Source organism: Patagioenas fasciata, chromosome 37 (assembly GCF_037038585.1).
Source record: "Patagioenas fasciata isolate bPatFas1 chromosome 37, bPatFas1.hap1, whole genome shotgun sequence".
Classification (NCBI taxonomy): domain Eukaryota; kingdom Metazoa; phylum Chordata; class Aves; order Columbiformes; family Columbidae; genus Patagioenas; species Patagioenas fasciata.
The window spans coordinates 561,842-586,343 of record NC_092556.1 but is presented as its reverse complement, the minus strand read 5'-3'; the positions used below and the strand labels follow the sequence as shown (position 1 = coordinate 586,343).

Below are 24,502 nucleotides of genomic sequence, written 5' to 3'. Positions count from 1 at the left end.
GATGGAGGGGGGGGATGGGATTTAAACCTCTGCCCCACATCCAAAGTATCACTGAGCGCTATGGGGCAGAAGGGGGAGGTTATGGGGCGCCCCCCGGCTCCGGGGACCCCCCTGAACATAGGGGGCCGGGCACTTAGGGGGCTGCGCTATGGGGAGTTGGGGAGGGCGCTGCTGGTTTTGGGGCTCTGTGCTCTGCCCCCCATCGTTCGCCATGCGGAGGCGGTGAGTCCGGACCCATAGGGGCTGCCCCATAGATCCTGACCCATAGCGGGACCCATAGGGGCCGCCCCATAGATCCTGACCCATAGCGGGACCCATAGGTGCGGTGGGATTGGGGATGGGGGGACCTGGCGGCCCCATTGGGTTCAATGGGGTAGACCTGGCACCCCATAGATCCCTATGGGGTTGGGGGGGTTGGGGGGCACTTATGGGGCTGGGAGCTCTGGGGAGGGATCTATGGGGCCAGGGGGTGTTATGGGGCAGGTTCTATAGCTCTGAACCCTATGGGGCGGGATCTATGGGGCTGGGAATCTATGGGGTAGACCTGGTGGCCCCATTGGCTTCAAGGGGTAGACCTGGCACCCCATAGATCCCAATGGGGTTGGGGGGTTTTGGGGAGCACTTATGGGGCTGGGAGCTGTGGGGTGGGCTCTGTGGGGTTGGGGCAATGCCATGGGGTGGGATCTGTGGGGCTGACACCTATGGGGTGGGATCTATGGGGCTGGGAACATTGGGAGCTCTATGGGGTAGACCTGGTGGCCCCATTGGTTTCAATGGGGTAGACCTGGCACCCCATAGATCCCAGTGGGTTTGGGGGGCTTGGGGGGCACTTATGGGGCTGGGAGCTATGGGGTGGGCTCTATGGGGTTGGGGCAATGCTATGGGGTGGGATCTATGGGGCTGGCACCTATGGGGTGGGATCTATGGGGCTGGGAACGTTGGGAGCTCTATGGGGTAGACCTACTGGCCCCATTGGTTTCAATGGGGTAGACCTGGCACCCCATAGGTTCTAATGGGCTTTGTGGGGCTGGGAGGGCACTTATGGGGCTGGGACCTGTGGGGAGGGATCTATAGGGCCAGGTGGGTAATATAGGGTGGGATCTATGGGGCTGGCACCTATGGGGTGGCATCTATGGGGCTGGAAACATTGGGAGCTCTATGGGGTAGACCTGGCAGCCCCATTGGTTTCAATGGGGTAGACCTCGCACCCCATAGATCCCAGTGGGGTTGGGGGGCACTTATGGGGCTGGGAGCTGTGGGGAGGGATCTATGGGGCCAGGGGGTGCTATGGGGCAGGCCCTATAGCTCTCACCCCTATGGGGCGGGATCTATGGGGCTGGGAATCTATGGGGTAGACCTGGTGGCCCCATTGGCTTCAAGGGGTAGACCTGGCACCCCATAGATCCCAATGGGGTTGGGGGGTTTTGGGGAGCACTTATGGGGCTGGGAGCTATGGGGTGGGATCTATGGGGCCAGGGGGTGTTATGGGGCAGGCCCTATAGCTCTCACCCCTATGGGGCGGGATCTATGGGGCTGAGAACATTGGGAGCTCTATGGGGTTGACCTGGCAGCCCCATTGGTTTCAATGGGGTAGACCTGGCACCCCATAGATCCCAATGGAGTTAGGGGGGTTGGGGGGCACTTATGGGGCTGGGAGCTATGGGGTGGGCTCTATGGGGTTGGGGCAATGCTATGGGGTGGGATCTGTGGGGCTGGCACCTATGGGGTGGGATCTATGGGGCTGGGAACATTGGGAGCTCTATGGGGTAGACCTGGCGGCCCCATTGGTTTCAATGGGGTAGACCTGGCACCCCATAGATCCCAGTGGGTTTGTGGGGCTTGGGGGGCACTTATGGGGCTTGGAGCTGTGGGGAGGGATCTATGGGGCCAGGGGCTGATATGGAGCAGGCCCTAGAGCTCTCACCCCTATGGGGTGGGATCTATGGGGCTGAGAACATTGGGATCTCTATGGGGTAGACCTGGTGGTCCCATTGGCTTCAATGGGGTAGACCTGGCACCCCATAGGTTCTAATGGGCTTTGTGGGGCTGGGAGGGCACTTATGGGGCTGGGACCTGTGGGGAGGGAGCTATAGGGCCAGGTGGGTAATATAGGGTGGGATCTATGGGGCTGGCACCTATGGGGTGGCATCTATGGGGCTGGAAACATTGGGAGCTCTATGGGGTAGACCTGGCAGCGCCATTGGTTTCAATGGGGTAGACCTCGCACCCCATAGATCCCAGTGGGGTTGGGGGGCACTTATGGGGCTGGGAGCTGTGGGGAGGGATCTATGGGGCCAGGGGGTGCTATGGGGCAGGTCCTATAGCTCTGAACCCTATGGGGTGGCATCTATGGGGCTGGAAACATTGGGAGCTCTATGGGGTTGACCTGGCAGCCCCATTGGTTTCAATGGGGTAGACCTGGCACCCCATGGCTTCCAATGGAGTTAGGGGGGGTTGGGGGGCACTTATGGGGCTGGGAGCTATGGGGTGGGCTCTATGGGGTTGGGGCAATGGTATGGGGTGGGATCTGTGGGGCTGGCACCTATGGGGTGGGATCTATGGGGCTGGGAACACTGGGATCTCTATGGGGTAGACCTGCTGGCCCCATTGGTTTCAATGGGGTAGACCTGGCACCCCATAGATCCCAATGGGGTTGGGGGGCTTGGGGGGCACTTATGGGGCTGGGAGCTGTGGGGAGGGATCTGTGGGGCCAGGGGGTGCTATGGGGCAGGCCCTAGAGCTCTCACCCCTATGGGGTGGCATCTATGGGGCTGGGAACATTGGGAGCTCTATGGGGTAGACCTGGCGGCCCCATTGGTTTCAATGGGGTAGACCTGGCACCCCATAGATCCCAATGGAGTTAGGGGGGTTGGGGGGCACTTATGGGGCTGGGAGCTGTGGGGAGGGATCTATGGGGCCAGGGGGTGTTATGGGGCAGACCCTATAGCTCTCACCCCTATGGGGTGGCATCTATGGGGCTGGGAACACTGGGATCTCTATGGGGTAGACCTGGTGGCCCCGTTGGTTTCAATGGGGTAGACCTGGCACCCCATGCCTTCCAATGGGTTTTATGGGGCTGGGAGCTGTGGGGTGGGATCTATGGGGCTGGGATCTATGGGGCGGGATCTATGGGGTCTCACGGCTCTGCCCCACAGATCCTATGGGTCTCACGGAGGGTCCTGGGCCGGCACTTGTGGGTCCGGCTGCTCCGCGCCACCTTCTATGGGCAATTTGTGGGGGGCCGGACCCATAGGGAGCTGGAGGCCACGGCCCCGAGGCTGCGATCTATGGGGCTCAGACCCATAGTGGCCGTGCCCTGCGAGGGGGATGTGGGGCAGGAGCCCCAGGGGTATGTGGGGCCACTTGTGGGGCTGGGAGGTGGTTATGGGGTGGGTTATGGGGCTGGGTGGTGGTTATGGGGTCGGTTATGGGGTCACTTATGGGGCTGGGGGGTGGTTATGGGGTCGGTTATGGGGCTGGGAGGTGGTTATGGGGCCACTTATGGGGCTGGGGGGTGGTTATGGGGTCGGTTATGGGGTCACTTATGGGGCTGGGAAGTGGTTATGGGGTCGGTTATGGGGTCACTTATGGGGCTGGGGGTGGTTATGGGGTCGGTTATGGGGTCACTTATGGGGCTGGGAGGTGGTTATGGGGTCACTTATGGGGCTGGGAACAAGTTATGGGGCCGGTTATGGGGCTGGAGGTGGTTACGGGGTTGGTTATGGGTCACTTATGGGGCTGGGAGGTGGTTATGGGGCCACTTATGGGGTCACTTATGGGGCTGGGAGGTGGTTATGGGGTCGGTTATGGGGTCACTTATGGGGCTGGGGGGGTGGTTATGGGGCCACTTATGGGGTCACTTATGGGGCTGGGAGGTGGTTATGGGGCCAGTTATGGGGCCACTTGTGGGGCTGGGAGGTGGTTACGGGGTTGGTTATGGGTCTAGAAACCACTTATGGGGCGGGTTATGGGGTCACTTATGGGGCTGGGAGGTGGTTATGGGGTCACTTATGGGGCTGGGAACAAGTTATGGGGCCGGTTATGGGGCTGGGAGGTGGTTATGGGGCCACTTATGGGGCTGGGAGGTGGTTATGGGGCCACTTATGGGGCTGGGAGGTGGTTATGGGGTTGGTTATGGGGCCACTTGTGGGGCTGGGAGGTGGTTATGGGGTTGGTTATGGGGCCACTTATGGGGCTGGGAACAAGTTATGGGGTCACTTAAGGGGCTGGGGGGTGGTTATGGGGCTGGTTATGGGGTCTAGAAACCACTTATGGGGCGGGTTATGGGGTCACTTATGGGGCTGGGAGGTGGTTATGGGGTCACTTATGGGGCTGGGAGGTGGTTATGGGGCCACTTATGGGGCTGGGAGGTGGTTATGGGGCCACTTATGGGGCTGGGGGGTGGTTCTGGGGTCGGTTATGGGGTCACTTATGGGGCTGGGAACAAGTTATGGGGCCGGTTATGGGGCTGGGAGGTGGTTATGGGGCCACTTATGGGGTCACTTATGGGGCTGGGGGGTGGTTATGGGGTCACTTATGGGGTCACTTATGGGGCTGGGAGGTGGTTACGGGGTTGGTTATGGGTCTAGAAACCACTTATGGGGCGGGTTATGGGGTCACTTATGGGGCAGGGAGGTTATGGGGCTGGTTATGGGGCTGGGGGGTGGTTATGGGGTGGGTTATGGGGCCACTTATGGGGCTGGGGGGTGGTTATGGGGTCGGTTATGGGGTCACTTATGGGGCTGGGAACAAGTTATGGGGCCGGTTATGGGGCTGGGAGGTGGTTATGGGGCCACTTATGGGGCTGGGAGGTGGTTATGGGGCCACTTATGGGGCTGGGATCTGTGGGGCGGGATCTATGGGGCAGGGAGAGCTGGTACGAGGCCAATCAGAGGGCGGCGCTGGAAGGTGTGGGGCTGGCGGCCGCTATGGGGCCGGAGCCCATGATGCAGCTGAGGGTGACGGCGCTGCTGAGCGCGCGGCTCTGCGTGAGTTGGGGGGCAGCCCCATGGAATCTGTGGGGCGGGGGGGTCACTTGGGGGGCAGCCCCATAGAATCTATGGGGTGAGGAGGTCACTTGGGGGGCAGCCCCATAGAATCTATGGGGCAGGGGGGTCACTTGGGGGGCAGCCCCATAGAATCTGTGGGGCACAGGGTGACAATTGGGGGGGAGGATCTGTGGGGTCGGGGTGGGATCTGTGGGGCTGGGTGGGTGCTATGGGGCACATGGGGGGCAGCCCCATAGAATCTATGGGGCGGGGAGGTCACTTGGGGGCAGCCCCATAGAATCTATGGGGTGAGGAGGTCACTTGGGGGGCAGCCCCATAGAATCTGTGGGGCGGGGGGGTCACTTGGGGGGCAGCCCCATAGAATCTATGGGGTGGGGGGAATCACTTGGGGGGCAGCCCCATGGAATCTATGGGGCGGGGAGGTCACTTGGGGGGCAGCCCCATAGAATCTATGGGGCGGGGGGGTCACTTGGGGGGCAGCCCCATAGAATCTGTGGGGCACAGGGTGACAATTGGGGGGGAGGATCTGTGGGGTCGGGGTGGGATCTGTGGGGCTGGGTGGGTGCTATGGGGCACATGGGGGTCACTTGGGGGGCAGCCCCATAGAATCTATGAGGTGGGGGGGGGTCACTTGGGGGGCAGCCCCATAGAATCTATGGGGTGGGGAGGTCACTTGGGGGGCAGGCCCATGGAATCTATGGGGCGGGGGGGTCACTTGGGGGGCAGCCCCATAGAATCTATGGGGTGGGGGGATCACTTGGGGGGCAGCCCCATGGAATCTATGGGGTGGGGGGGGTCACTTGGGGGGCAGCCCCATAGAATCTATGGGGTGGGGAGGTCACTTGGGGGGCAGGCCCATGGAATCTATGGGGCGGGGGGGTCACTTGGGGGGCAGCCCCATAGAATCTATGGGGTGGGGGGGTCACTTGGGGGGCAGCCCCATAGAATCTATGGGGCGGGGAGGTCACTTGGGGGGCAGCCCCATAGAATCTATGAGGTGGGGGGGTCACTTGGGGGGCAGCCCCATAGAATCTATGGGGCGGGGGGGTCACTTGGGGGGCAGCCCCATAGAATCTATGGGGCGCGGGGGTCACTTGGGGGCAGCCCCATAAAATCTATGGGGTGGGGGGAATCACTTGGGGGGCAGCCCCATAGAATCTATGGGGCGGGGGGGTCACTTGGGGGGCAGCCCCATAGAATCTGTGGGGCACAGGGTGACAATTGGGGGGAAGGATCTGTGGGGCTGGGTGGGTGCTATGGGGCACATGGGGGTCACTTGGGGGGCAGCCCCATAGAATCTATGGGGTGGGGGGATCACTTGGGGGGCAGCCCCATGGAATCTATGGGGTGGGGGGGGTCACTTGGGGGGCAGCCCCAGAGAATCTATGGGGCGGGGGGGTCACTTGGAGGGCAGCCCCATAGAATCTGTGGGGCACAGGGTGACAATTTGGGGGAAGGATCTGTGGGGTTGGGGTGGGATCTGTGGGGCTGGGTGAGTGCTATGGGGCACATGGGGGGCAGCCCCATGGAATCTATGGGTCAGGGGGATCACTTGGGGGTCAGCCCCATGGAATCTATGGGTTGGGGGGTCACTTGGGGGGCAGCCCCATAGAATCCATGGGTTAGGGGGGATCACTTGGGGGGCAGCCCCATGGAATCTATGGGGTGGGGGGGGGTCACTTGGGGGGCAGCCCCATAAAATCTATGGGGCGGGGTGTCACTTGGGGGGCAGCCCCATAGAATCTATGGGGCGCGGGGGTCACTTGGGGGGCAGCCCCATAGAATCTATGAGGTGGGGGGGGGTCACTTGGGGGGCAGCCCCATAGAATCTATGAGGTGGGGGGGTCACTTGGGGGGCAGCCCCATGGAATCTATGGGGCGGGGAGGTCACTTGGGGGGCAGCCCCATAGAATCTATGGGGTGGGGGGAATCACTTGGGGGGCAGCCCCATAGAATCTATGGGGCGGGGAGGTCACTTGGGGGGCAGCCCCATAGAATCTATGGGGCGGGGGGGATCATTTGGGGGGCAGCCCCATAGAATCTATGGGGTGGGGGGGTCACTTGGGGGGCAGCCCCATAGAATCTATGGGGCGGGGGGGTCACTTGGGGGGCAGCCCCATAGAATCTATGGGGTGGGGGGAATCACTTGGGGGGCAGCCCCATGGAATCTATGGGGCAGGGAGGTCACTTGGGGGGCAGCCCCATAGAATCTATGGGGCGCGGGGGTCACTTGGGGGGCAGCCCCATGGAATCTATGGGGTGGGGGGGGTCACTTGGGGGGCAGCCCCATAGAATCTATGGGGTGGGGGGGGTCACTTGGGGGGCAGCCCCATAGAATCTATGAGGTGGGGGGAATCACTTGGGGGCAGCCCCATAGAATCTATGGGGCGGGGAGGTCACTTGGGGGGCAGCCCCATAGAATCTATGGGGTGGGGGGGTCACTTGGGGGGCAGCCCCATAGAATCTATGGGGTGGGGGGAATCACTTGGGGGGCAGCCCCATAGAATCTATGGGGCGCGGGGGTCACTTGGGGGGCAGCCCCATAGAATCTATGGGGCAGCCCCACACGTCTCTGCCCCACAGGAGGACCTGGGGCGCTGCCCAGCGGGGGAGGGGCTGACAATGGAGCGAGCGGCGGCCATGATGGGGGGGGAGGTGAATGTGTGGGGCAGCCCCATAGCGGGGGGGGTGAGGTTGGGGTCCCCCTGCCCCATAGCGCCCCATAGAACCCCAATCTATGGCTCCCAGCCCCATAGATCCCCATAGACCCCCCATTTATATGGATCCCCCTGCCCCATAGAAACCTCATCTGTGGGTCCCACCCCATATTGACCCATGGCGGGGTCCCCCTGCCCCATAGCGCCCCATAGAGCCCCAATGTATGGGTCACCCCGCCCCATAGAAACCCATTGTATGGTTCTCTCTGCCCCATAGCGGCCCAATCTATGGGTCCCTCTGCCCCATAGAACCCAACTCTATGGGTCCCTCTGCCCCATAGCGCCCCATAGAACCCCCCCATGTGTCACCCAGCCCCATAGAACCCCATAGAACCCCATAGAACCCCATAGATCCCCTTTCGATGGCTCCAGTGCCCCACAGCTCAGATGTGTGGGGCCAGCCCCATAGATCCCAATGTGTGGGTCCTGCCCCACATCCCCCCCCACAGGAGGCGGCTCTTCCCGCTCTGACCCCCAACCAGAACCGGCACTTGGGGGTCGCGCTGAGGCGCCTTGAGGAGGTGGCCAAGGTGAGAGATCTATGGGGCAGGAGCTATGGGGCTGGGTGGGAGCTATGGGGCTCTATGGGTCCCTATGGGTCCCTATGGGTCTCTATGGGTCCCTATGGGTCCCTATGGGTCTCTATGGGTCCCTATGGGTCACTATGGTCTCTATGGGTCTCTATGGGGTTCTATGGGTCCCTATGGGTCTCTATGGGTCTCTATGGGGTTCTATGGGTCCCTATGGGTCTCTATGGGTCTCTATGGGGTTCTATGGGTCCCTATGGGTCTCTATGGGTCCCTATGGTCTCTATGGGTCTCTATGGGTCCCTATGGGTCCCTATGGGTCTCTATGGGTCTCTATGGTCTCTATGGGTCTCTATGGTCCCTATGGGTCTCTATGGTCTCTATGGGTCTCTATGGGTCTCTATGGGTCTCTATGGTCCCTATGGGTCTCTATGGGTCTCTATGGGTCTCTATGGTCTCTATGGGGTTCTATGGGTCTCTATGGGTCCCTATGGGTCCCTATGGGTCTCTATGGGTCCCTATGGGTCTCTATGGGGTTCTATGGGTCCCTATGGGTCTCTATGGGTCTCTATGGTCTCTATGGGTCTCTATGGGGTTCTATGGGTCCCTATGGGTCTCTATGGGTCTCTATGGGTCTCTATGGTCTCTATGGGTCTCTATGGGTCCCTATGGGTCTCTATGGTCTCTATGGTCTCTATGGTCTCTATGGGTCTCTATGGTCTCTATGGGTCTCTATGGGTCCCTATGGGTCTCTATGGGTCCCTATGGGTCTCTATGGGTCTCTATGGGTCCCTATGGGTCTCTATGGTCCCTATGGGTCTCTATGGGTCCCTATGGGTCCCTATGGGTCTCTATGGGTCTCTATGGGTCTCTATGGTCTCTATGGGTCTCTATAGGTCTCTATGGTCTTCTATGGGTCTCTATGGGTCCCTATGGGTCCCTATGGGTCCCTATGGGTCTCTATGGGTCCCTATGGGTCTCTATGGTCTCTATGGGTCTCTATGGTCCCTATGGGTCTCTATGGGTCTCTATGGGTCCCTATGGGTCTCTATGGGTCTCTATGGGTCTCTATGGGTCCCTATGGGTCTCTATGGGTCTCTATGGGTCTCTATGGGTCCCTATGGGTCCCTATGTGTCTCTATGGGTCTCTATGGCGTTCTATGGGTCTCTATGGGTCCCTATGGGTCTCTATGGTCTCTATGGGTCTCTATGGTCTCTATGGGTCTCTATGGTCTCTATGGTCTCTATGGGTCCCTATGGGTCTCTATGGTCTCTATGGGTCTCTATGGTCTCTATGGTCTCTATGGGTCCCTATGGGTCTCTATGGGTCTCTATGGGTCCCTATGGGTCCCTATGGGTCCCTATGGGTCTCTATGGGTCTCTATGGGTCCCTATGGGTCTCTATGGGTCCCTATGGGTCTCTATGGTCTCTATGGGTCTCTATGGGTCTCTATGGGTCACCGTCTCCCATTGCCCCCTCTGCTCCCCCACCGACCAATCCCAGGCCGCCGTGGGGCGGGGCGTCCGCCTCCTATTGGACGCCGAGCTCAGCGCCCTGGACCCCCCATTGGCCACGGTGACCTGGGCGCTCGCGCGGCGCCACAACCCGGAGCGGCCGTGGGTCTGGGGCACCATCCAGGCCTACAGGCGGGTCCGTGGGGCTGCCCCATAGCGCGACCCATAGCGGCCTCCGGGGGTGGAGTTCGGGGTCTATGGGGTGGAATTTGGGGCTTTTGGGGGTGAAATTGGGGGTTTTGGGGTGGATTTGGGGCCTTTTTGGGGTCACTTGTGGGGCGGGATCTATGGGGCTGCCCCATAGATTGTGAGAGGGACCCATTTGGGGGTGGAATTCGGGGTCTATGGGGTGGAATTTGGGGCTTTTTGGGGTGAAATTGGGGGTTTTGGGGTGGATTTGGGGCCTTTTTGGGGTCACTTGTGGGGCGGGATCTATGGGGCTGCCCCATAGCGCGACCCATAGCGGCCTCCGGGGGTGGAGTTCGGGGTCTATGGGGTGGAATTTGGGGCTTTTTGGGGTGAAATTGGGGGTTTTGGGGTGGATTTGGGGCCTTTTTGGGGTCACTTGTGGGGCGGGATCTATGGGGCTGCCCCATAGATTGTGAGAGGGACCCATTTGGGGGTGGAATTCGGGGTCTATGGGGTGGAATTTGGGGCTTTTTGGGGTGAAATTGGGGGTTTTGGGGTGGATTTGGGGCCTTTTTGGGGTCACTTGTGGGGCGGGATCTATGGGGCTGCCCCATAGCGCGACCCATAGCGGCCTCTGGGGGTGGAGTTCGGGGTCTATGGGGTGGAATTTGGGGCTTTTTGGGGTGAAATTGGGGGTTTTGGGGTGGATTTGGGGCCTTTTTGGGGTCACTTGTGGGGCGGGATCTATGGGGCTGCCCCATAGATTGTGAGGGGGACCCATTTGGGGGTGGAATTCGGGGTCTATGGGGTGGAATTTGGGGCTTTTTGGGGTGAAATTGGGGGTTTTGGGGTGGATTTGGGGCCTTTTTGGGGTCACTTGTGGGGCGGGATCTATGGGGCTGCCCCATAGATTGTGAGAGGGACCCATTTGGGGGTGGAATTTGGGGTCTATGGGGTGGAATTTGGGGCTTTTTGGGGGTGAAATTGGGGGTTTTGGGGTGGATTTGGGGCCTTTTTGGGGTCACTTGTGGGGCGGGATCTATGGGGCTGCCCCATAGCGCGACCCATAGCGGCCTCTGGGGGTCGAGTTCGGGGTCTATGGGGTGGAATTTGGGGCTTTTTGGGGTGAAATTGGGGGTTTTGGGGTGGATTTGGGGCCTTTTTGGGGTCACTTGTGGGGCGGGATCTATGGGGCTGCCCCATAGATTGTGAGGGGGACCCATTTGGGGGTGGAATTCGGGGTCTATGGGGTGGAATTTGGGGCTTTTTGGGGTGAAATTGGGGGTTTTGGGGTGGATTTGGGGCCTTCATGGAGTGACTTGTGGGGCGGGATCTATGGGGCTGCCCCATAGCGCGACCCATAGCGGCCTCTGGGGGTCGAGTTCGGGGTCTATGGGGTGGAATTTGGGGCTTTTTGGGGTGAAATTGGGGGTTTTGGGGTGGATTTGGGGCCTTTTTGGGGTCACTTGTGGGGCGGGATCTATGGGGCTGCCCCATAGATTGTGAGCGGGACCCATTTGGGGGTGGAATTTGGGGTCTATGGGGTGGAATTTGGGGCTTTTTGGGGTGAAATTGGGGGTTTTGGGGTGGATTTGGGGCCTTTTTGGGGTCACTTGTGGGGCGGGATCTATGGGGCTGCCCCATAGATTGTGAGGGGGACCCATTTGGGGGTGGAATTCGGGGTCTATGGGGTGGAATTTGGGGCTTTTTGGGGTGAAATTGGGGGTTTTGGGGTGGATTTGGGGCCTTTTTGGGGTCACTTGTGGGGCGGGATCTATGGGGCAGCCCCATAGCGGGGGGGAGCGGGACCCATAGAATGCAAGGAGGAGCCATTTTGGGGTGAAATTGGGGATTTTGGGGGGTTTTGGGGTGGATTTGGGGCCTTTCTGGAGTCACTTGTGGGGCGGGATCTATGGGGCTGCCCCATAGCGCGACCCATAGCGGCCTCCGGGGGTGGAGTTCGGGGTCTATGGGGTGGAATTTGGGGCTTTTTGGGGTGAAATTGGGGGTTTTGGGGTGGATTTGGGGCCTTTTTGGAGTCACTTGTGGGGCGGGATCTATGGGGCAGCCCCATAGCGGGGGGGAGCGGGACCCATAGAATGCAAGGAGGAGCCATTTTGGGGTGAAATTGGGGTTTTTGGGGGGTTTTGGGGTCGATTTGGGGCCTTTTTGGGGTCACTTGTGGGGCGGGATCTATGGGGCTGCCCCATAGCGCGACCCATAGCGGCCTCTGGGGGTGGAGTTCGGGGTCTATGGGGTGGAATTTGGGGCTTTTTGGGGTGAAATTGGGGGTTTTGGGGTGGATTTGGGGCCTTTTTGGGGTCACTTGTGGGGCGGGATCTATGGGGCAGCCCCATAGCGGGGGGGAGCAGGACCCATAGAATGCAAGGAGGAGCCATTTTGGGGTGAAATTGGGGTTTTTGGGGGGTTTTGGGGTGGATTTGGGGCCTTTTTGGAGTCACTTGTGGGGCGGGATCTATGGGGCTGCCCCATAGATTGTGAGGGGGATCCATTTGGGGGTGGAATTCGGGGTCTATGGGGTGGAATTTGGGGCTTTCTGGGGGTGAAATTGGGGGTTTTGGGGTGGATTTGGGGCCTTTTTGGGGTCACTTGTGGGGCGGGATCTATGGGGCTGCCCCATAGATTGTGAGAGGGACCCATTTGGGGGTGGAATTCGGGGTCTATGGGGTGGAATTTGGGGCTTTTTGGGGTGAAATTGGGGGTTTTGGGGTGGATTTGGGGCCTTTTTGGGGTCACTTGTGGGGCGGGATCTATGGGGCTGCCCCATAGCGCGACCCATAGCGGCCTCCGGGGGTGGAATTTGGGGTCTATGGGGTGGAATTTGGGGCTTTTTGGGGTGAAATTGGGGGTTTTGGGGTGGATTTGGGGCCTTTTTGGGGTCACTTGTGGGGCGGGATCTATGGGGCTGCCCCATAGCGCGACCCATAGCGGCCTCCGGGGGTGGAGTTCGGGGTCTATGGGATGGAATTTGGGGCTTTTTGGGGTGAAATTGGGGGTTTTGGGGTGGATTTGGGGCCTTTTTGGGGTCACTTGTGGGGCGGGATCTATGGGGCTGCCCCATAGATTGTGAGAGGGACCCATTTGGGGGTGGAATTCGGGGTCTATGGGGTGGAATTTGGGGCTTTTTGGGGTGAAATTGGGGGTTTTGGGGTGGATTTGGGGCCTTTTTGGGGTCACTTGTGGGGCGGGATCTATGGGGCAGCCCCATAGCGCGACCCATAGCGGCCTCTGGGGGTGGAGTTCGGGGTCTATGGGGTGGAATTTGGGGCTTTTTGGGGTGAAATTGGGGCCTATGGGGTGGATTTGGGGCCTTTTTGGAGTCACTTGTGGGGCGGGATCTATGGGGCTGCCCCATAGATTGTGAGGGGACCCATTTGGGGGTGGAATTCGGGGTCTATGGGGTGGAATTTGGGGCTTTTTGGGGTGAAATTGGGGGTTTTGGGGTGGATTTGGGGCCTTTTTGGGGTCACTTGTGGGGCGGGATCTATGGGGCTGCCCCATAGCGCGACCCATAGCGGCCTCTGGGGGTGGAATTCGGGGTCTATGGGGTGGAATTTGGGGCTTTTTGGGGTGAAATTGGGGGTTTTGGGGTCGATTTGGGGCCTTTTTGGGGTCACTTGTGGGGCGGGATCTATGGGGCTGCCCCATAGCGCGACCCATAGCGGCGTCTGGGGGTGGAGTTCGGGGTCTATGGGGTGGAATTTGGGGCTTTTTGGGGTGAAATTGGGGGTTTTGGGGTGGATTTGGGGCCTTTTTGGGGTCACTTGTGGGGCGGGATCTATGGGGCTGCCCCATAGATTGTGAGGGGACCCATTTGGGGGTGGAATTTGGGGTCTATGGGGTGGAATTTGGGGCTTTTTGGGGTGAAATTGGGGGTTTTGGGGTGGATTTGGGGCCTTTTTGGGGTCACTTGTGGGGCGGGATCTATGGGGCTGCCCCATAGCGCGACCCATAGCGGCCTCTGGGGGTGGAATTCGGGGTCTATGGGGTGGAATTTGGGGCTTTTTGGGGTGAAATTGGGGGTTTTGGGGTGGATTTGGGGCCTTTTTGGGGTCACTTGTGGGGCGGGATCTATGGGGCTGCCCCATAGATTGTGAGGGGGACCCATTTGGGGGTGGAATTTGGGGTCTATGGGGTGGAATTTGGGGCTTTTTGGGGTGAAATTGGGGGTTTTGGGGTGGATTTGGGGCCTTTTTGGGGTCACTTGTGGGGCGGGATCTATGGGGCAGCCCCATAGCGCGACCCATCGCGGCCTCTGGGGGTCGAGTTTGGGGTCTATGGGGTGGAATTTGGGGCTTTGGGGGGTGAAATTGGGGGCTATGGGGTCGATTTGGGGCCTTTTTGGAGTCACTTGTGGGGCGGGATCTATGGGGCAGCCCCATAGCGCGACCCATAGCGGCCTCTGGGGGTCGAGTTTGGGGTCTATGGGGTGGAATTTGGGGCTTTTTGGGGTGAAATTGGGGGTTTTGGGGTGGATTTGGGGCCTTTTTGGAGTCACTTGTGGGGCGGGATCTATGGGGCAGCCCCATAGCAGGGGATGGGGAGGTGGTTTGGGGTGAAATTTGGGGATTTTGGGGTCAAAATAGGGGATTTTTGGGGTCAAAATTGTGGAATTTTGAGGCCAAAATCGACGAATTTGGGGTTGAAATTTATGAATTTGGGGCCGAAATTCACGATTTTGGGTCCGAAATTGAGGAATTTTGGGTCCAAATTGATGATTTTTGGGGTCAAAACGGACGAATTTGGGGCCTAAATTGATGATTTTTGGGCCTAAATGGGTGAAATTTGGGCCTAAACTGATGAATTTTGGGCCAAAATTCACGATTTTGGGGCCAAAATGGATGAATTTTAGGTCCAAATTTACGATTTTAGGTCAAAAATGATGATTTAGGGTCCAAATTGATGATTTTTGGGGTCAAAATGGACAAATTTGGGGCCTAAATTGATGATTTTGGGGCCTAAATCGACGAGACTTGGGCCTAAATGGATGAAATTTGGGCCTAAACTGATGATTTTTGGGCCAAAATTTATGATTTTGGGGCCGAAATTCACGATTTTGGGGCCAAAATGGATGAATTTTAGGTCAAAATTGATGATTTTGGGTCCAAATTGATGATTTTTGGGGTCAAAACGGCTGAAATTTGGGGCCTAAATGGATGAATCTTTGGCCTAATTGGGTGCAATTTGGGCCTAAATGGGTGAAATTTGGGCCTAAACTGATGAATTTTGGGCCAAAATTCACGATTTTTGGGCCAAAATGGATGAATTTTAGGTCCAAATTTACGATTTTAGGTCAAAAATGATGATTTTGGGTCAAAATTGATGATTTTTGGGGTCAAAACGGCTGAAATTTGGGGCCTAAATGGATGAATCTTGGGCCTAATTGGATGCAATTTGGGCCTAACCGGGCGAATTTTGGGCCAAAATTCAGGATTTTTGGGCCAAAATGAATGAATTTTAGGTCAAAATTGATGATTTTGGGTCCAAATTGATGATTTTGGGTCCAAATTGATGATTTTTGGGGTCAAAACGGACGAATTTGGGGCCTAAAATGATGATTTTTGGGCCTAAATCGACGAGACTTGGGCCTAAATGGATGAAATTTGGGCCTAAACTGATGATTTTTGGGCCAAAATTTATGATTTTGGGGCCGAAATTCACGATTTTGGTGCCAAAATGGATGAATTTTAGGTCAAAAATGATGATTTTGGGTCAAAATTGATGATTTTGGGGGTCAAAATTGATGAAATTTGGGGCCTAAATGGATGAATCTTGGGCCTAATTGGATGCAATTTGGGCCTAACCGGGCGAATTTTGGGCCGAAATTCGCGATTTTTGGGCTGGAAATGGCGAATTTGGGGCCGAAAAGCTGGGATTTGGGGTCAAATCGCGGATCTGTGGGTCCAGGGCGCCCCAGAGCGTCTGTGGGGCTCGGCGGCCGCGCTCCGTGGGTCGCGGTTCGGGGTGAAATTGGTGCGCGGGGCCTACTTGGAAAGCGAGCGCAGAGCGGGGGGAGGGGCGCGGATCCACCCCACGGCCGACGCCACCCACCGCAGGTTGTGGGGCGGGATCTATGGGGCGGGATCTATGGGGTGGGATCTATGGGGTGGGATCTATGGGGCGGGATCTATGGGGTGGGATCTATGGGGCGGGATCTATGGGGCGGGATCGGGGGGGGGTGGGGGGCGAAAATGGGGGCGATCGGGGGAGAAATGGGGGGCGTTTGGGGTGGGAAATGGGGGGGGAAGTGGGAGCTGTGGGGTGGGATCTATGGGGCTGGGGGTCTATGGGGTGGGATCTATGGGGCTGGGGGGTCTATGGGGTGGAATCTATGGGGTGGGATCTATGGAGTGGGATCTATGGGGCTGGGAGTTCTATGGGTCAGAATCTATGGGGCTGGGGGTCTATGGGGCGGGATCTATGGGGCTGGTGGGGTCTATGGGGCAGGATCTATGGGTCTATGGATCTATGGGACTGGGGGTCTATGGGTCTATGGGGTGGGATCTATGGGGCTGGGGGTCTATGAGGTGGGATCTGTGGGTTGGGATCTATGGGGCTGAGGGTTTATGGGGCGGGATCTATGGGGCTGGGAGGGTCTATGAGTGTATGGATCTATGGGGCTGTGGGTCTATGGATCTATGGGGCTGGGGGGGTCTATGGGTCTATGGGGCTGGGGGGGTCTGTGGGTCTATGGGGCAGGGTCTCTGGGGCTGGGGGGGTCTATGGGTCTATGGGGCAGGATCTATGGGGCTGGGGGGGGTCTATGGGCCTATGGGGCTGGGAGGGGTCTATGGGTCTATGGGGCGGGATCTATGAGGCTGGGGGGGTCTATGGGTCTATGGGGCTGGGAGGGGTCTATGGGTCTATGGGGCGGGATCTATGGGGCTAGGAGGGGTCTATGGGTCTATGGAGCAGGGTCTATGGGGCTGGGGGGGTCTATGGGTCTATGGGGTTGGGGGGGGTCTATGGGTCTATGGGGCAGGGTCTATGGGGCTGGGAGGGGTCTATGGGTCTATGGGGCAGGGTCTATGGGGCTGGGGGGGGTCTATGGGGTTGGGAGGGGTCTATGGGTCTATGGGGCTGGGAGGGGTCTATGGGTCTATGGGGCAGGGTCTATGGGGCTGGGGGGGTCTATGGGTCTATGGGGCGGGGTCTATGGGGCTGGGAGGGGTCTATGGGTCTATGGGGCAGGGTCTATGGGGCTGGGGGGGTCTATGGGGCAGAATCTATGGGTCTATGGGTCTATGGGGCTGGGAGGGGTCTATGGGTCTATGGGGCGGGGTCTATGGGGCTGGGAGGGGTCTATGGGTCTATGGGGCGGGGTCTATGGGGCTGGGGGGGGTCTATGGGTCTATGGGGCTGGGAGGGGTCTATGGGTCTATGGGGCGGGATCTATGGGGCTGGGGATCTATGGGGCGGGATCTATGGGTCTATGGGGTTGGGAGGGGTCTATGGGTCTATGGGGTGGGATCTATGGGGCTGGGGGGGTCTATGGGTCTATGGGGTTGGGGGGGGTCTATGGGTCTATGGGGCTGGGGGGGTCTATGGGTCTATGGGGCTGGGGGGGTCTATGGGTCTATGGGGCTGGGGGGGTCTATGGGTCTATGGGGCGGGATCTATGGGGCTGGGGATCTATGGGGCGGGATCTATGGGTCTATGGGGTTGGGAGGGGTCTATGGGTCTATGGGTCGGGATCTATGGGGCTGGGGATCTATGGGGCGGGATCTATGGGTCACGTGCCCCCAGCTACGGGCGGTGCCTGGAGCTGGCGCTGGGATTGGTCGCCGGGGAGGGGGCGGAGCTCATGGTGGCCACTCACAACGAGGCCTCGGTGCTGCAGGCGACGCAACGGTTGGGGACCCAAAATCCCCCCAATTCACCCCAAAATCCACCCCAAAATCCCCCCCGTTTACCCCAAAAATCAGCCCCAAATCCCCAAATTTGGCCCCGAAAATTTGACCCCAAAATCCCCAAATTTGGGTTCGAAATCTGCCCAAAAAGTCCAAAATTTGGCCCCAAAATTCTGCCCCAAAAGCCCAAAATTTGGGTTCAAAATCTGCCCCAAAATCCCAATTTTGGCCCCAAAACTTCAACCCCAAAATCCCCAATTTGGCCCCGAAATTTTGACCCCAAAATCCCCAAATTTCTCCCAAAAATTCTGCCCCAAAAGCCCAAAATATGGGGTCAAAATCCCCCCCAAAATCCCAAATTTGGGTTCAAAATCTGTCCCGAAATCCCCAAAATTGTGCCCCCAAATCCACCCCAAAATGCCCCCCAAAATCCCCCCCATTTACCCCAAAAATCGGCCCCAAAATCCCCAAATTTGGCCCCGAAAATTTGACCCCAAAATCCCCAAATTTCTCCCCAAAATTCTGCCCCAAAAGCCCAAAATTTGGGTTCAAAATCTGTCCCGAAATCCCCAAAATTGTGCCCCCCAAAATCGGCCCCTAAATCCCCAAATTTGTCCCCAAAAATCTGGCCCAAAAGCCCAAATTTATCCCCAAAAATTTGATCCCAAAATCCCAAATTTGGCCCCGAAAATTCAACCCCAAAATCCCCAAATTTCTCCCCAAAATTCTGCCCCAAAAGCCCAAAATTTGGGGTCAAAATCTGCCCCAAAATCCCAAATTTGGCCCCAAAAGTTCAACCCCAAAATCTCCAAATTTGGCCCCAAAAATTTGACCCCAAAATCCCCCCCAAAATCCCAAATTTGGCCCCAAAAGTTCAACCCCAAAATCCCCAATTTGGCCCCGAAAATTTGACCCCAAAACCCCCAAATTTCTCCCCAAAATTCTGCCCCAAAAGCCCAAAATTTGGGTTCAAAATCTGTCCCGAAATCCCCAAAATTGTGCCCCCCAAAATCGACCCCTAAATCCCCAAATTTGTCCCCAAAAATCTGGCCCAGAATCCCAAATTTATACCCAAAAATTTGATCCCAAAATCCCAAATTTGGCCCCGAAAATTCAACCCCAAAATCCCCAAATTTGTCCCAAAAATTCTGCCCCAAAAGCCCAAAATTTGGGTTCAAAATCTGTCCCAAAATCCCAAATTTGGCCCCAAAAGTTCAACCCCAAAATCTCCAAATTTGGCCCTGAAAATTTGACCCCAAAATCCCCCCCAAAATCCCAAATTTGGCCCCAAAAATTCAACCCCCAAATCCCCAATTTGGCCCCAAAAATTTGACCCCAAAATCTGCCCCAAAATCCCAAATTTGGCCCCAAAACTTCAACCCCCAAATCCCCAATTTGGCCCCGAAAATTTGACCCCAAAATTCCCCCCAAAATCCCAAATTTGGGTTGAAATCTGTCCCGAAATCCCCAAAATTGTGCCCCCAAATCCACCCCAAAATCCCCCCAATTCACCCCAAAATCCCCCCCAAAATCCCCCCCATTTACCCCAAAAATCGGCCCCAAAATCCCCAAATTTGGCCCCGAAAATTTGACCCCAAAATCCCCAAATTTCTCCCCAAAATTCTGCCCCAAAAGCCCAAAATTTGGGTTCAAAATCTGTCCCGAAATCCCCAAAATTGTGCCCCCCAAAATCGGCCCCTAAATCCCCAAATTTGTCCCCAAAAATCTGGCCCAAAATCCCAAATTTATCCCCAAAAATTTGATCCCAAAATCCCAAATTTGGCCCCGAAAATTCAACCCCAAAATCCCCAAATTTCTCCCCAAAATTCTGCCCCAAAAGCCCAAAATTTGGGGTCAAAATCTGCCCCAAAATCCCAAATTTGGCCCCAAAAGTTCAACCCCAAAATCTCCAAATTTGGCCCCAAAAATTTGACCCCAAAATCCCCCCCAAAATCCCAAATTTGGCCCCAAAAGTTCAACCCCAAAATCCCCAATTTGGCCCCGAAAATTTGACCCCAAAATCCCCAAATTTCTCCCCAAAATTCTGCCCCAAAAGCCCAAAATTTGGGTTCAAAATCTGTCCCGAAATCCCCAAAATTGTGCCCCCAAAATCGACCCCTAAATCCCCAAATTTGTCCCCAAAAATCTGGCCCAAAATCCCAAATTTATCCCCAAAAATTTGATCCCAAAATCCCAAATTTGGCCCCGAAAATTCAACCCCAAAATCCCCAAATTTGTCCCAAAAATTCTGCCCCAAAAGCCCAAAATTTGGGTTCAAAATCTGCCCCAAAATCCCAAATTTGGCCCCAAAAGTTCAACCCCAAAATCTCCAAATTTGGCCCCGAAAATTTGACCCCAAAATCCCCCCCAAAATCCCAAATTTGGCCCCAAAAATTCAACCCCAAAATCCCCAATTTGGCCCCGAAAATTTGACCCCAAAATCCCCCCCAAAATCCCAAATTTGGCCCCGAAAATTCAACCCCAAAATCCCCAATTTGGCCCCGAAACTTTGACCCTAAAATCCCCCCCAAAATCCCAAATTTGGCCCCAAAACTTCAACCCCAAAATCCCCAATTTGGCCCCGAAAATTTGACCCCAAAATCTGCCCCAAAGTCCCCAAATTTGGGTTCAAAATCTGCCCCAAAAAGCCCAAAATTTGGCTCCAAAATTCTGCCCCCAAACCCCAAATTTGGGTTCAAAATCTGTCCCGAAATCCCCAAAATCGTGCCCCAAAATCCCCCCCAAAATCCCCCCAATTCACCCCAAAAATCGGCCCCAAAATCCCCAAATTTGTCCCCAAACATTTGATCCCAAAATCCCAAATTTGGCCCCGAAAATTCAACCCCAAAATCTCCAAATTTGGCCCCAAAATTCTGCCCCTAAGCCCCAAAATTTGGGTTCAAAATCTGTCCCAAAATCCCCAAATTTGTCCCCGAAAATTTGACCCCAAAATCTGCCCCAAAACCCCAAAATTCGGGCTCAAAATCTGGCCTCAAATCCCCAAATTCACCCCAAATTTTCCCCTAAATTTCCCCAAATTCCCCCCAAATTTCCCCTCAAATTCCCCCCAAAATCCCCCAAATTCCCCCTGAAATTTCCCCCAAATTCCCCCCAAATCCCCTCAAATTTTCCCCCCAAATTCCCCCCAAATCCCCCAAATTTCCCCTCAAATTCCCCCAAATTCTCCCCTCAAATTTCCCCCCAAATCCCCTCAAATTTCCCCCAAATTTCCCTCCCAAATTGCCCCCAAAATCTCCCAAATTCCCTCAAATTTCCCCCCAAATTCCCCCTCAAATTTCCCCCCAAATCCCCTCAATTTTTCCCTCCAAATTCCCCCAAATTCCCCCTCAAATTTTCCCCTCAAATTCCCCCAAATTTCCCCTCAAATTCCCCCTAAATTCCCCCCAAATCCCCTCAAATTTTCCCTCCAAATTCCCCCTCAAATCCCCTCAAATTCCCCCTCAAATTCCCCCCAAATTTCCCCTCAAATCCCCCCAAGTCCCCCCTCAAATTCCCCCCAAAATCCCCCAAATTCCCTCAGATTTCCCCCCAAATTCCCTCAAATTCCCCCCAAAATCCCCCTGAAATTTCCCCCAAATCCCCTCAAATTTCCCCCCAAATTCCCCCAAATTTCCCCCCAAAATCCCCCAAATTCCCCCTGAAATTTCCCCCAAATCCCCTCAAATTTCCCCCAAATCCCCTCAGATTTCCCCCAAATTCCCCCCAAATCCCCCCCAAATCCCCTTAAATTCCCCCTCAAATTCCCCCCAAATTTCCCCTCAAATCCCCCCTCAAATTCCCCCCAAAATCCCCCAAATTCCCCCTGAAATTTCCCCCAAATTCCCCCCAAATCCCCTCAGATTTCCCTCAAAATTCCCCCCCAAATTCCCCCCAAAATCCCCCCGAAATTTCCCCCAAATTCCCCCAAATTTTCCCCCCAAAATCCCCCAAATTTCCCCTCAAATTTCTCCCCAAATTCCCTCAAATTTCCCCCAAAATCCCCCCAAATCCCCTCAAATTCCCCCCAAATTCCCCCCTGAAATTTCCCCCAAACTCCCCCTCAAATTCCCCCCAAAATCCCCTGAATTCCCCCTGAAATTTCCCCCAAAATCCCCCAAATCCCCTCAAATTTCCCCTCAAATCCCCTCAAATTTTCCCTCCAAATTCCCCCCAAATTCCCCCTCAAATTCCCTCAAATTCCCCCCAAAGTCCCCCAAATTCCCCCTGAAATTTCCCCCAAATTCCCCCCAAATCCCCTCAAATTTCCCCCAAATTTCCCTCCCAAATTGCCCCCAAAATCTCCCAAATTCCCTCAAATTTCCCCCCAAATCCCCTCAATTTTTCCCTCCAAATTCCCCCAAATTCCCCCTCAAATTTTCCCCTCAAATTCCCCCCAAATTTCCCCTCAAATCCCCTCAAATTTCCCCCAAATTCCCTCCAAATCCCCCCAAATTCCCCCCAAATCCCCTCAGATTTCCCCCCAAATTCCCCGAAGTCCCCCCTCAAATTCCCCCCAAAATCCCCCAAATTCCCCCCAAATCCCCTCAAATTTCCCCTCAAATCCCCCCTCAAATTCCCCCCAAAATCCCCCAAATTCCCCCTGAAATTTCCCCCAAATTCCCCCCAAATCCCCTCAAATTTCCCCCAAATTTCCCTCCCAAATTGCCCCCAAAATCTCCCAAATTCCCTCAAATTTCCCCCCAAATCCCCTCAATTTTTCCCTCCAAATTCCCCCAAATTCCCCCTCAAATTTTCCCCTCAAATTCACCCCAAATTTCCCCCCAAATTTCCCCTCAAATCCCCTCAAATTTCCCCCAAATTCCCTCCAAATCCCCCCAAATTCCCCCCAAATCCCCTCAGATTTCCCCCCAAATTCCCCGAAGTCCCCCCTCAAATTCCCCCCAAAATCCCCCAAATTCCCCCCAAATCCCCTCAAATTTCCCCTCAAATCCCCCCTCAAATTCCCCCCAAAATCCCCCAAATTCCCCCTGAAATTTCCCCCCAAGTCCCCCAAATTCCCTCAGATTTCCCCCCAAATTCCCCCCCAAATTTCCCCCCAAATCCCCCAAATCCCCTCAAATTCCCCCCAAATTCCCCCCCAAATTTCCCCCCAAATCCCCTCAAATTCCCCCCAAATTCCCCCCAAATTCCCCCCCAAATTTCCCCTCAAATCCCCTCAAATTTTCCCTCCAAATTCCCCCTCAAATTCCCCCCTCAAATTCCCCCCAAAATCCCCCAAAATCCCCCTGAAATTTCCCCCAAATTACCCCAAATCCCCTCAAATTTCCCCCAAAATCCCCCCAAATTCCCCTCAAATTCCCCCAAATTTCCCCTCAAATTTTCCCTCCAAATTCCCCCCCAAGTCCCCCAAATCCCCTCAAATTTCCCCTCAAATCCCCCCTCAAACTCCCCCCAAAATCCCCCAAATTCCCCCTGAAATTTCCCCCCAAGTCCCCCCTCAAATTCCCCCCAAAATCCCCCAAATTCCCCCCCAAATTCCCCCTCAAATTCCCCCCAAATTCCCCCCTGAAATTTCCCCCAAATTCCCTCAAATTTCTCCCCAAATTCCCCCCTCAAATTTCCCCTCAAATCCCCTCAAATTTTCCCTCCAAATTCCCCCCAAATTCCCCCAAATTTCCCCTCAAATCCCCCCTCAAATTCCCCCCAAATCCCCTCAGATTTCCCCCCAAATTCCCCGAAGTCCCCCCTCAAATTCCCCCCAAAATCCCCCAAATTCCCCCTGAAATTTCCCCCCAAATCCCCTCAAATTTCCCCCCAAATCCCCTCAAATTTCCCCTCAAATCCCCTCAAATTTTCCCCCCAAATTCCCCCAAGTCCCCCCCCAAATTTCCCCCCAAATTCCCCCTCAAATTCCCCCCAAAATCCCCCAAATTCCCCCTGAAATTTCCCTCAAATTCCCCCCAAATTCCCCCCAAATTCCCCCCAAATCCCCTCAAATTTCCCACAAATTCCCCCCAAATTCCCCCCCAAATCCCCTGAATTCCCCCTGAAATTTCCCCCAAATTCCCCCCAAAATCCCCCAAATTTCCCCTGAAATTTCCCCTCAAATCCCCTCAAATTTTCCCTCCAAATTCCCCCCAAATTCCCCCCAAAATCCCCCAAATTTCCCCTCAAATTTTCCCCCCAAATCCCCTCAAATTCCCCCTGAAATTTCCCCCAAATCCCCTCAAATTCCCCCCAAATCCCCCCAAATTTCCCCCCAAATTTCCCCCCCCACCCCCCCTGACCCCCCCAAATCCCCTCCCCCAGCATGCAGGCCCTGCACCTCCCCCGCTCTGGCGGCGGCGTCTTCTTCGCCCAACTCTACGGGATGTGCGACCACGTCTCCCTCGCTTTGGGTACCAAACTCCCCTCAATTCCCCCCATTTTTCCCCCTATTTCCCCCTTAGCCCCAACCAACCCACCCTGGGGGGCCCCCCATTGATTTTTGGGGTGATTTCGGGGGGTTTTGGGGCCAGGAGAAGCCGGATATGACGTCTACAAATCGGTGCCGGTGGGATCGGAAGAGACCGCGTTGCCCTATTTGGTGCGGAGGGCTCAAGAAAACGGCGCCATTTTGGGGGGGGGGCGGAGGGATCGGGAGGTGCTGATTGGAGAATTGAAGAGGAGGCTCCTGGGGGGCGGGAATGGGGAGAAATGACCCAAAAATGGCGAAATTTGGGGTGAAAACGCGAGCGGAACGAAGCCAAAATTCAAGCGAGGGATCAACATTG

The 24,502-nt window shown here is 56.1% G+C and overlaps 1 protein-coding gene across 4 annotated transcripts; it reads left to right on the top strand.

Annotated features, from left to right (window-relative positions):
• Positions 1–64: 64 nt before the first annotated feature.
• On the top strand, positions 65–24,502 carry PRODH2 (proline dehydrogenase 2). 4 transcript variants are annotated; one of them, XM_071801373.1, is made up of 10 exons: positions 65–222; positions 3,156–3,349; positions 4,868–4,988; positions 7,593–7,664; positions 8,176–8,256; positions 9,758–9,904; positions 15,826–15,974; positions 17,665–17,769; positions 24,039–24,127; positions 24,248–24,502. In XM_071801373.1, exons 1-10 carry the CDS (start codon positions 82–84, stop codon positions 24,427–24,429), a joined length of 1,281 nt encoding a protein of 426 aa, XP_071657474.1. In that variant the 5' UTR covers positions 65–81; the 3' UTR covers positions 24,430–24,502. The 4 variants fall into 4 exon arrangements, with proteins under 4 accessions (XP_071657474.1, XP_071657477.1, XP_071657476.1 ...); XM_071801376.1 differs by having other exon boundaries at positions 17,759–17,769; positions 24,248–24,478; XM_071801375.1 differs by lacking the exon at positions 17,665–17,769.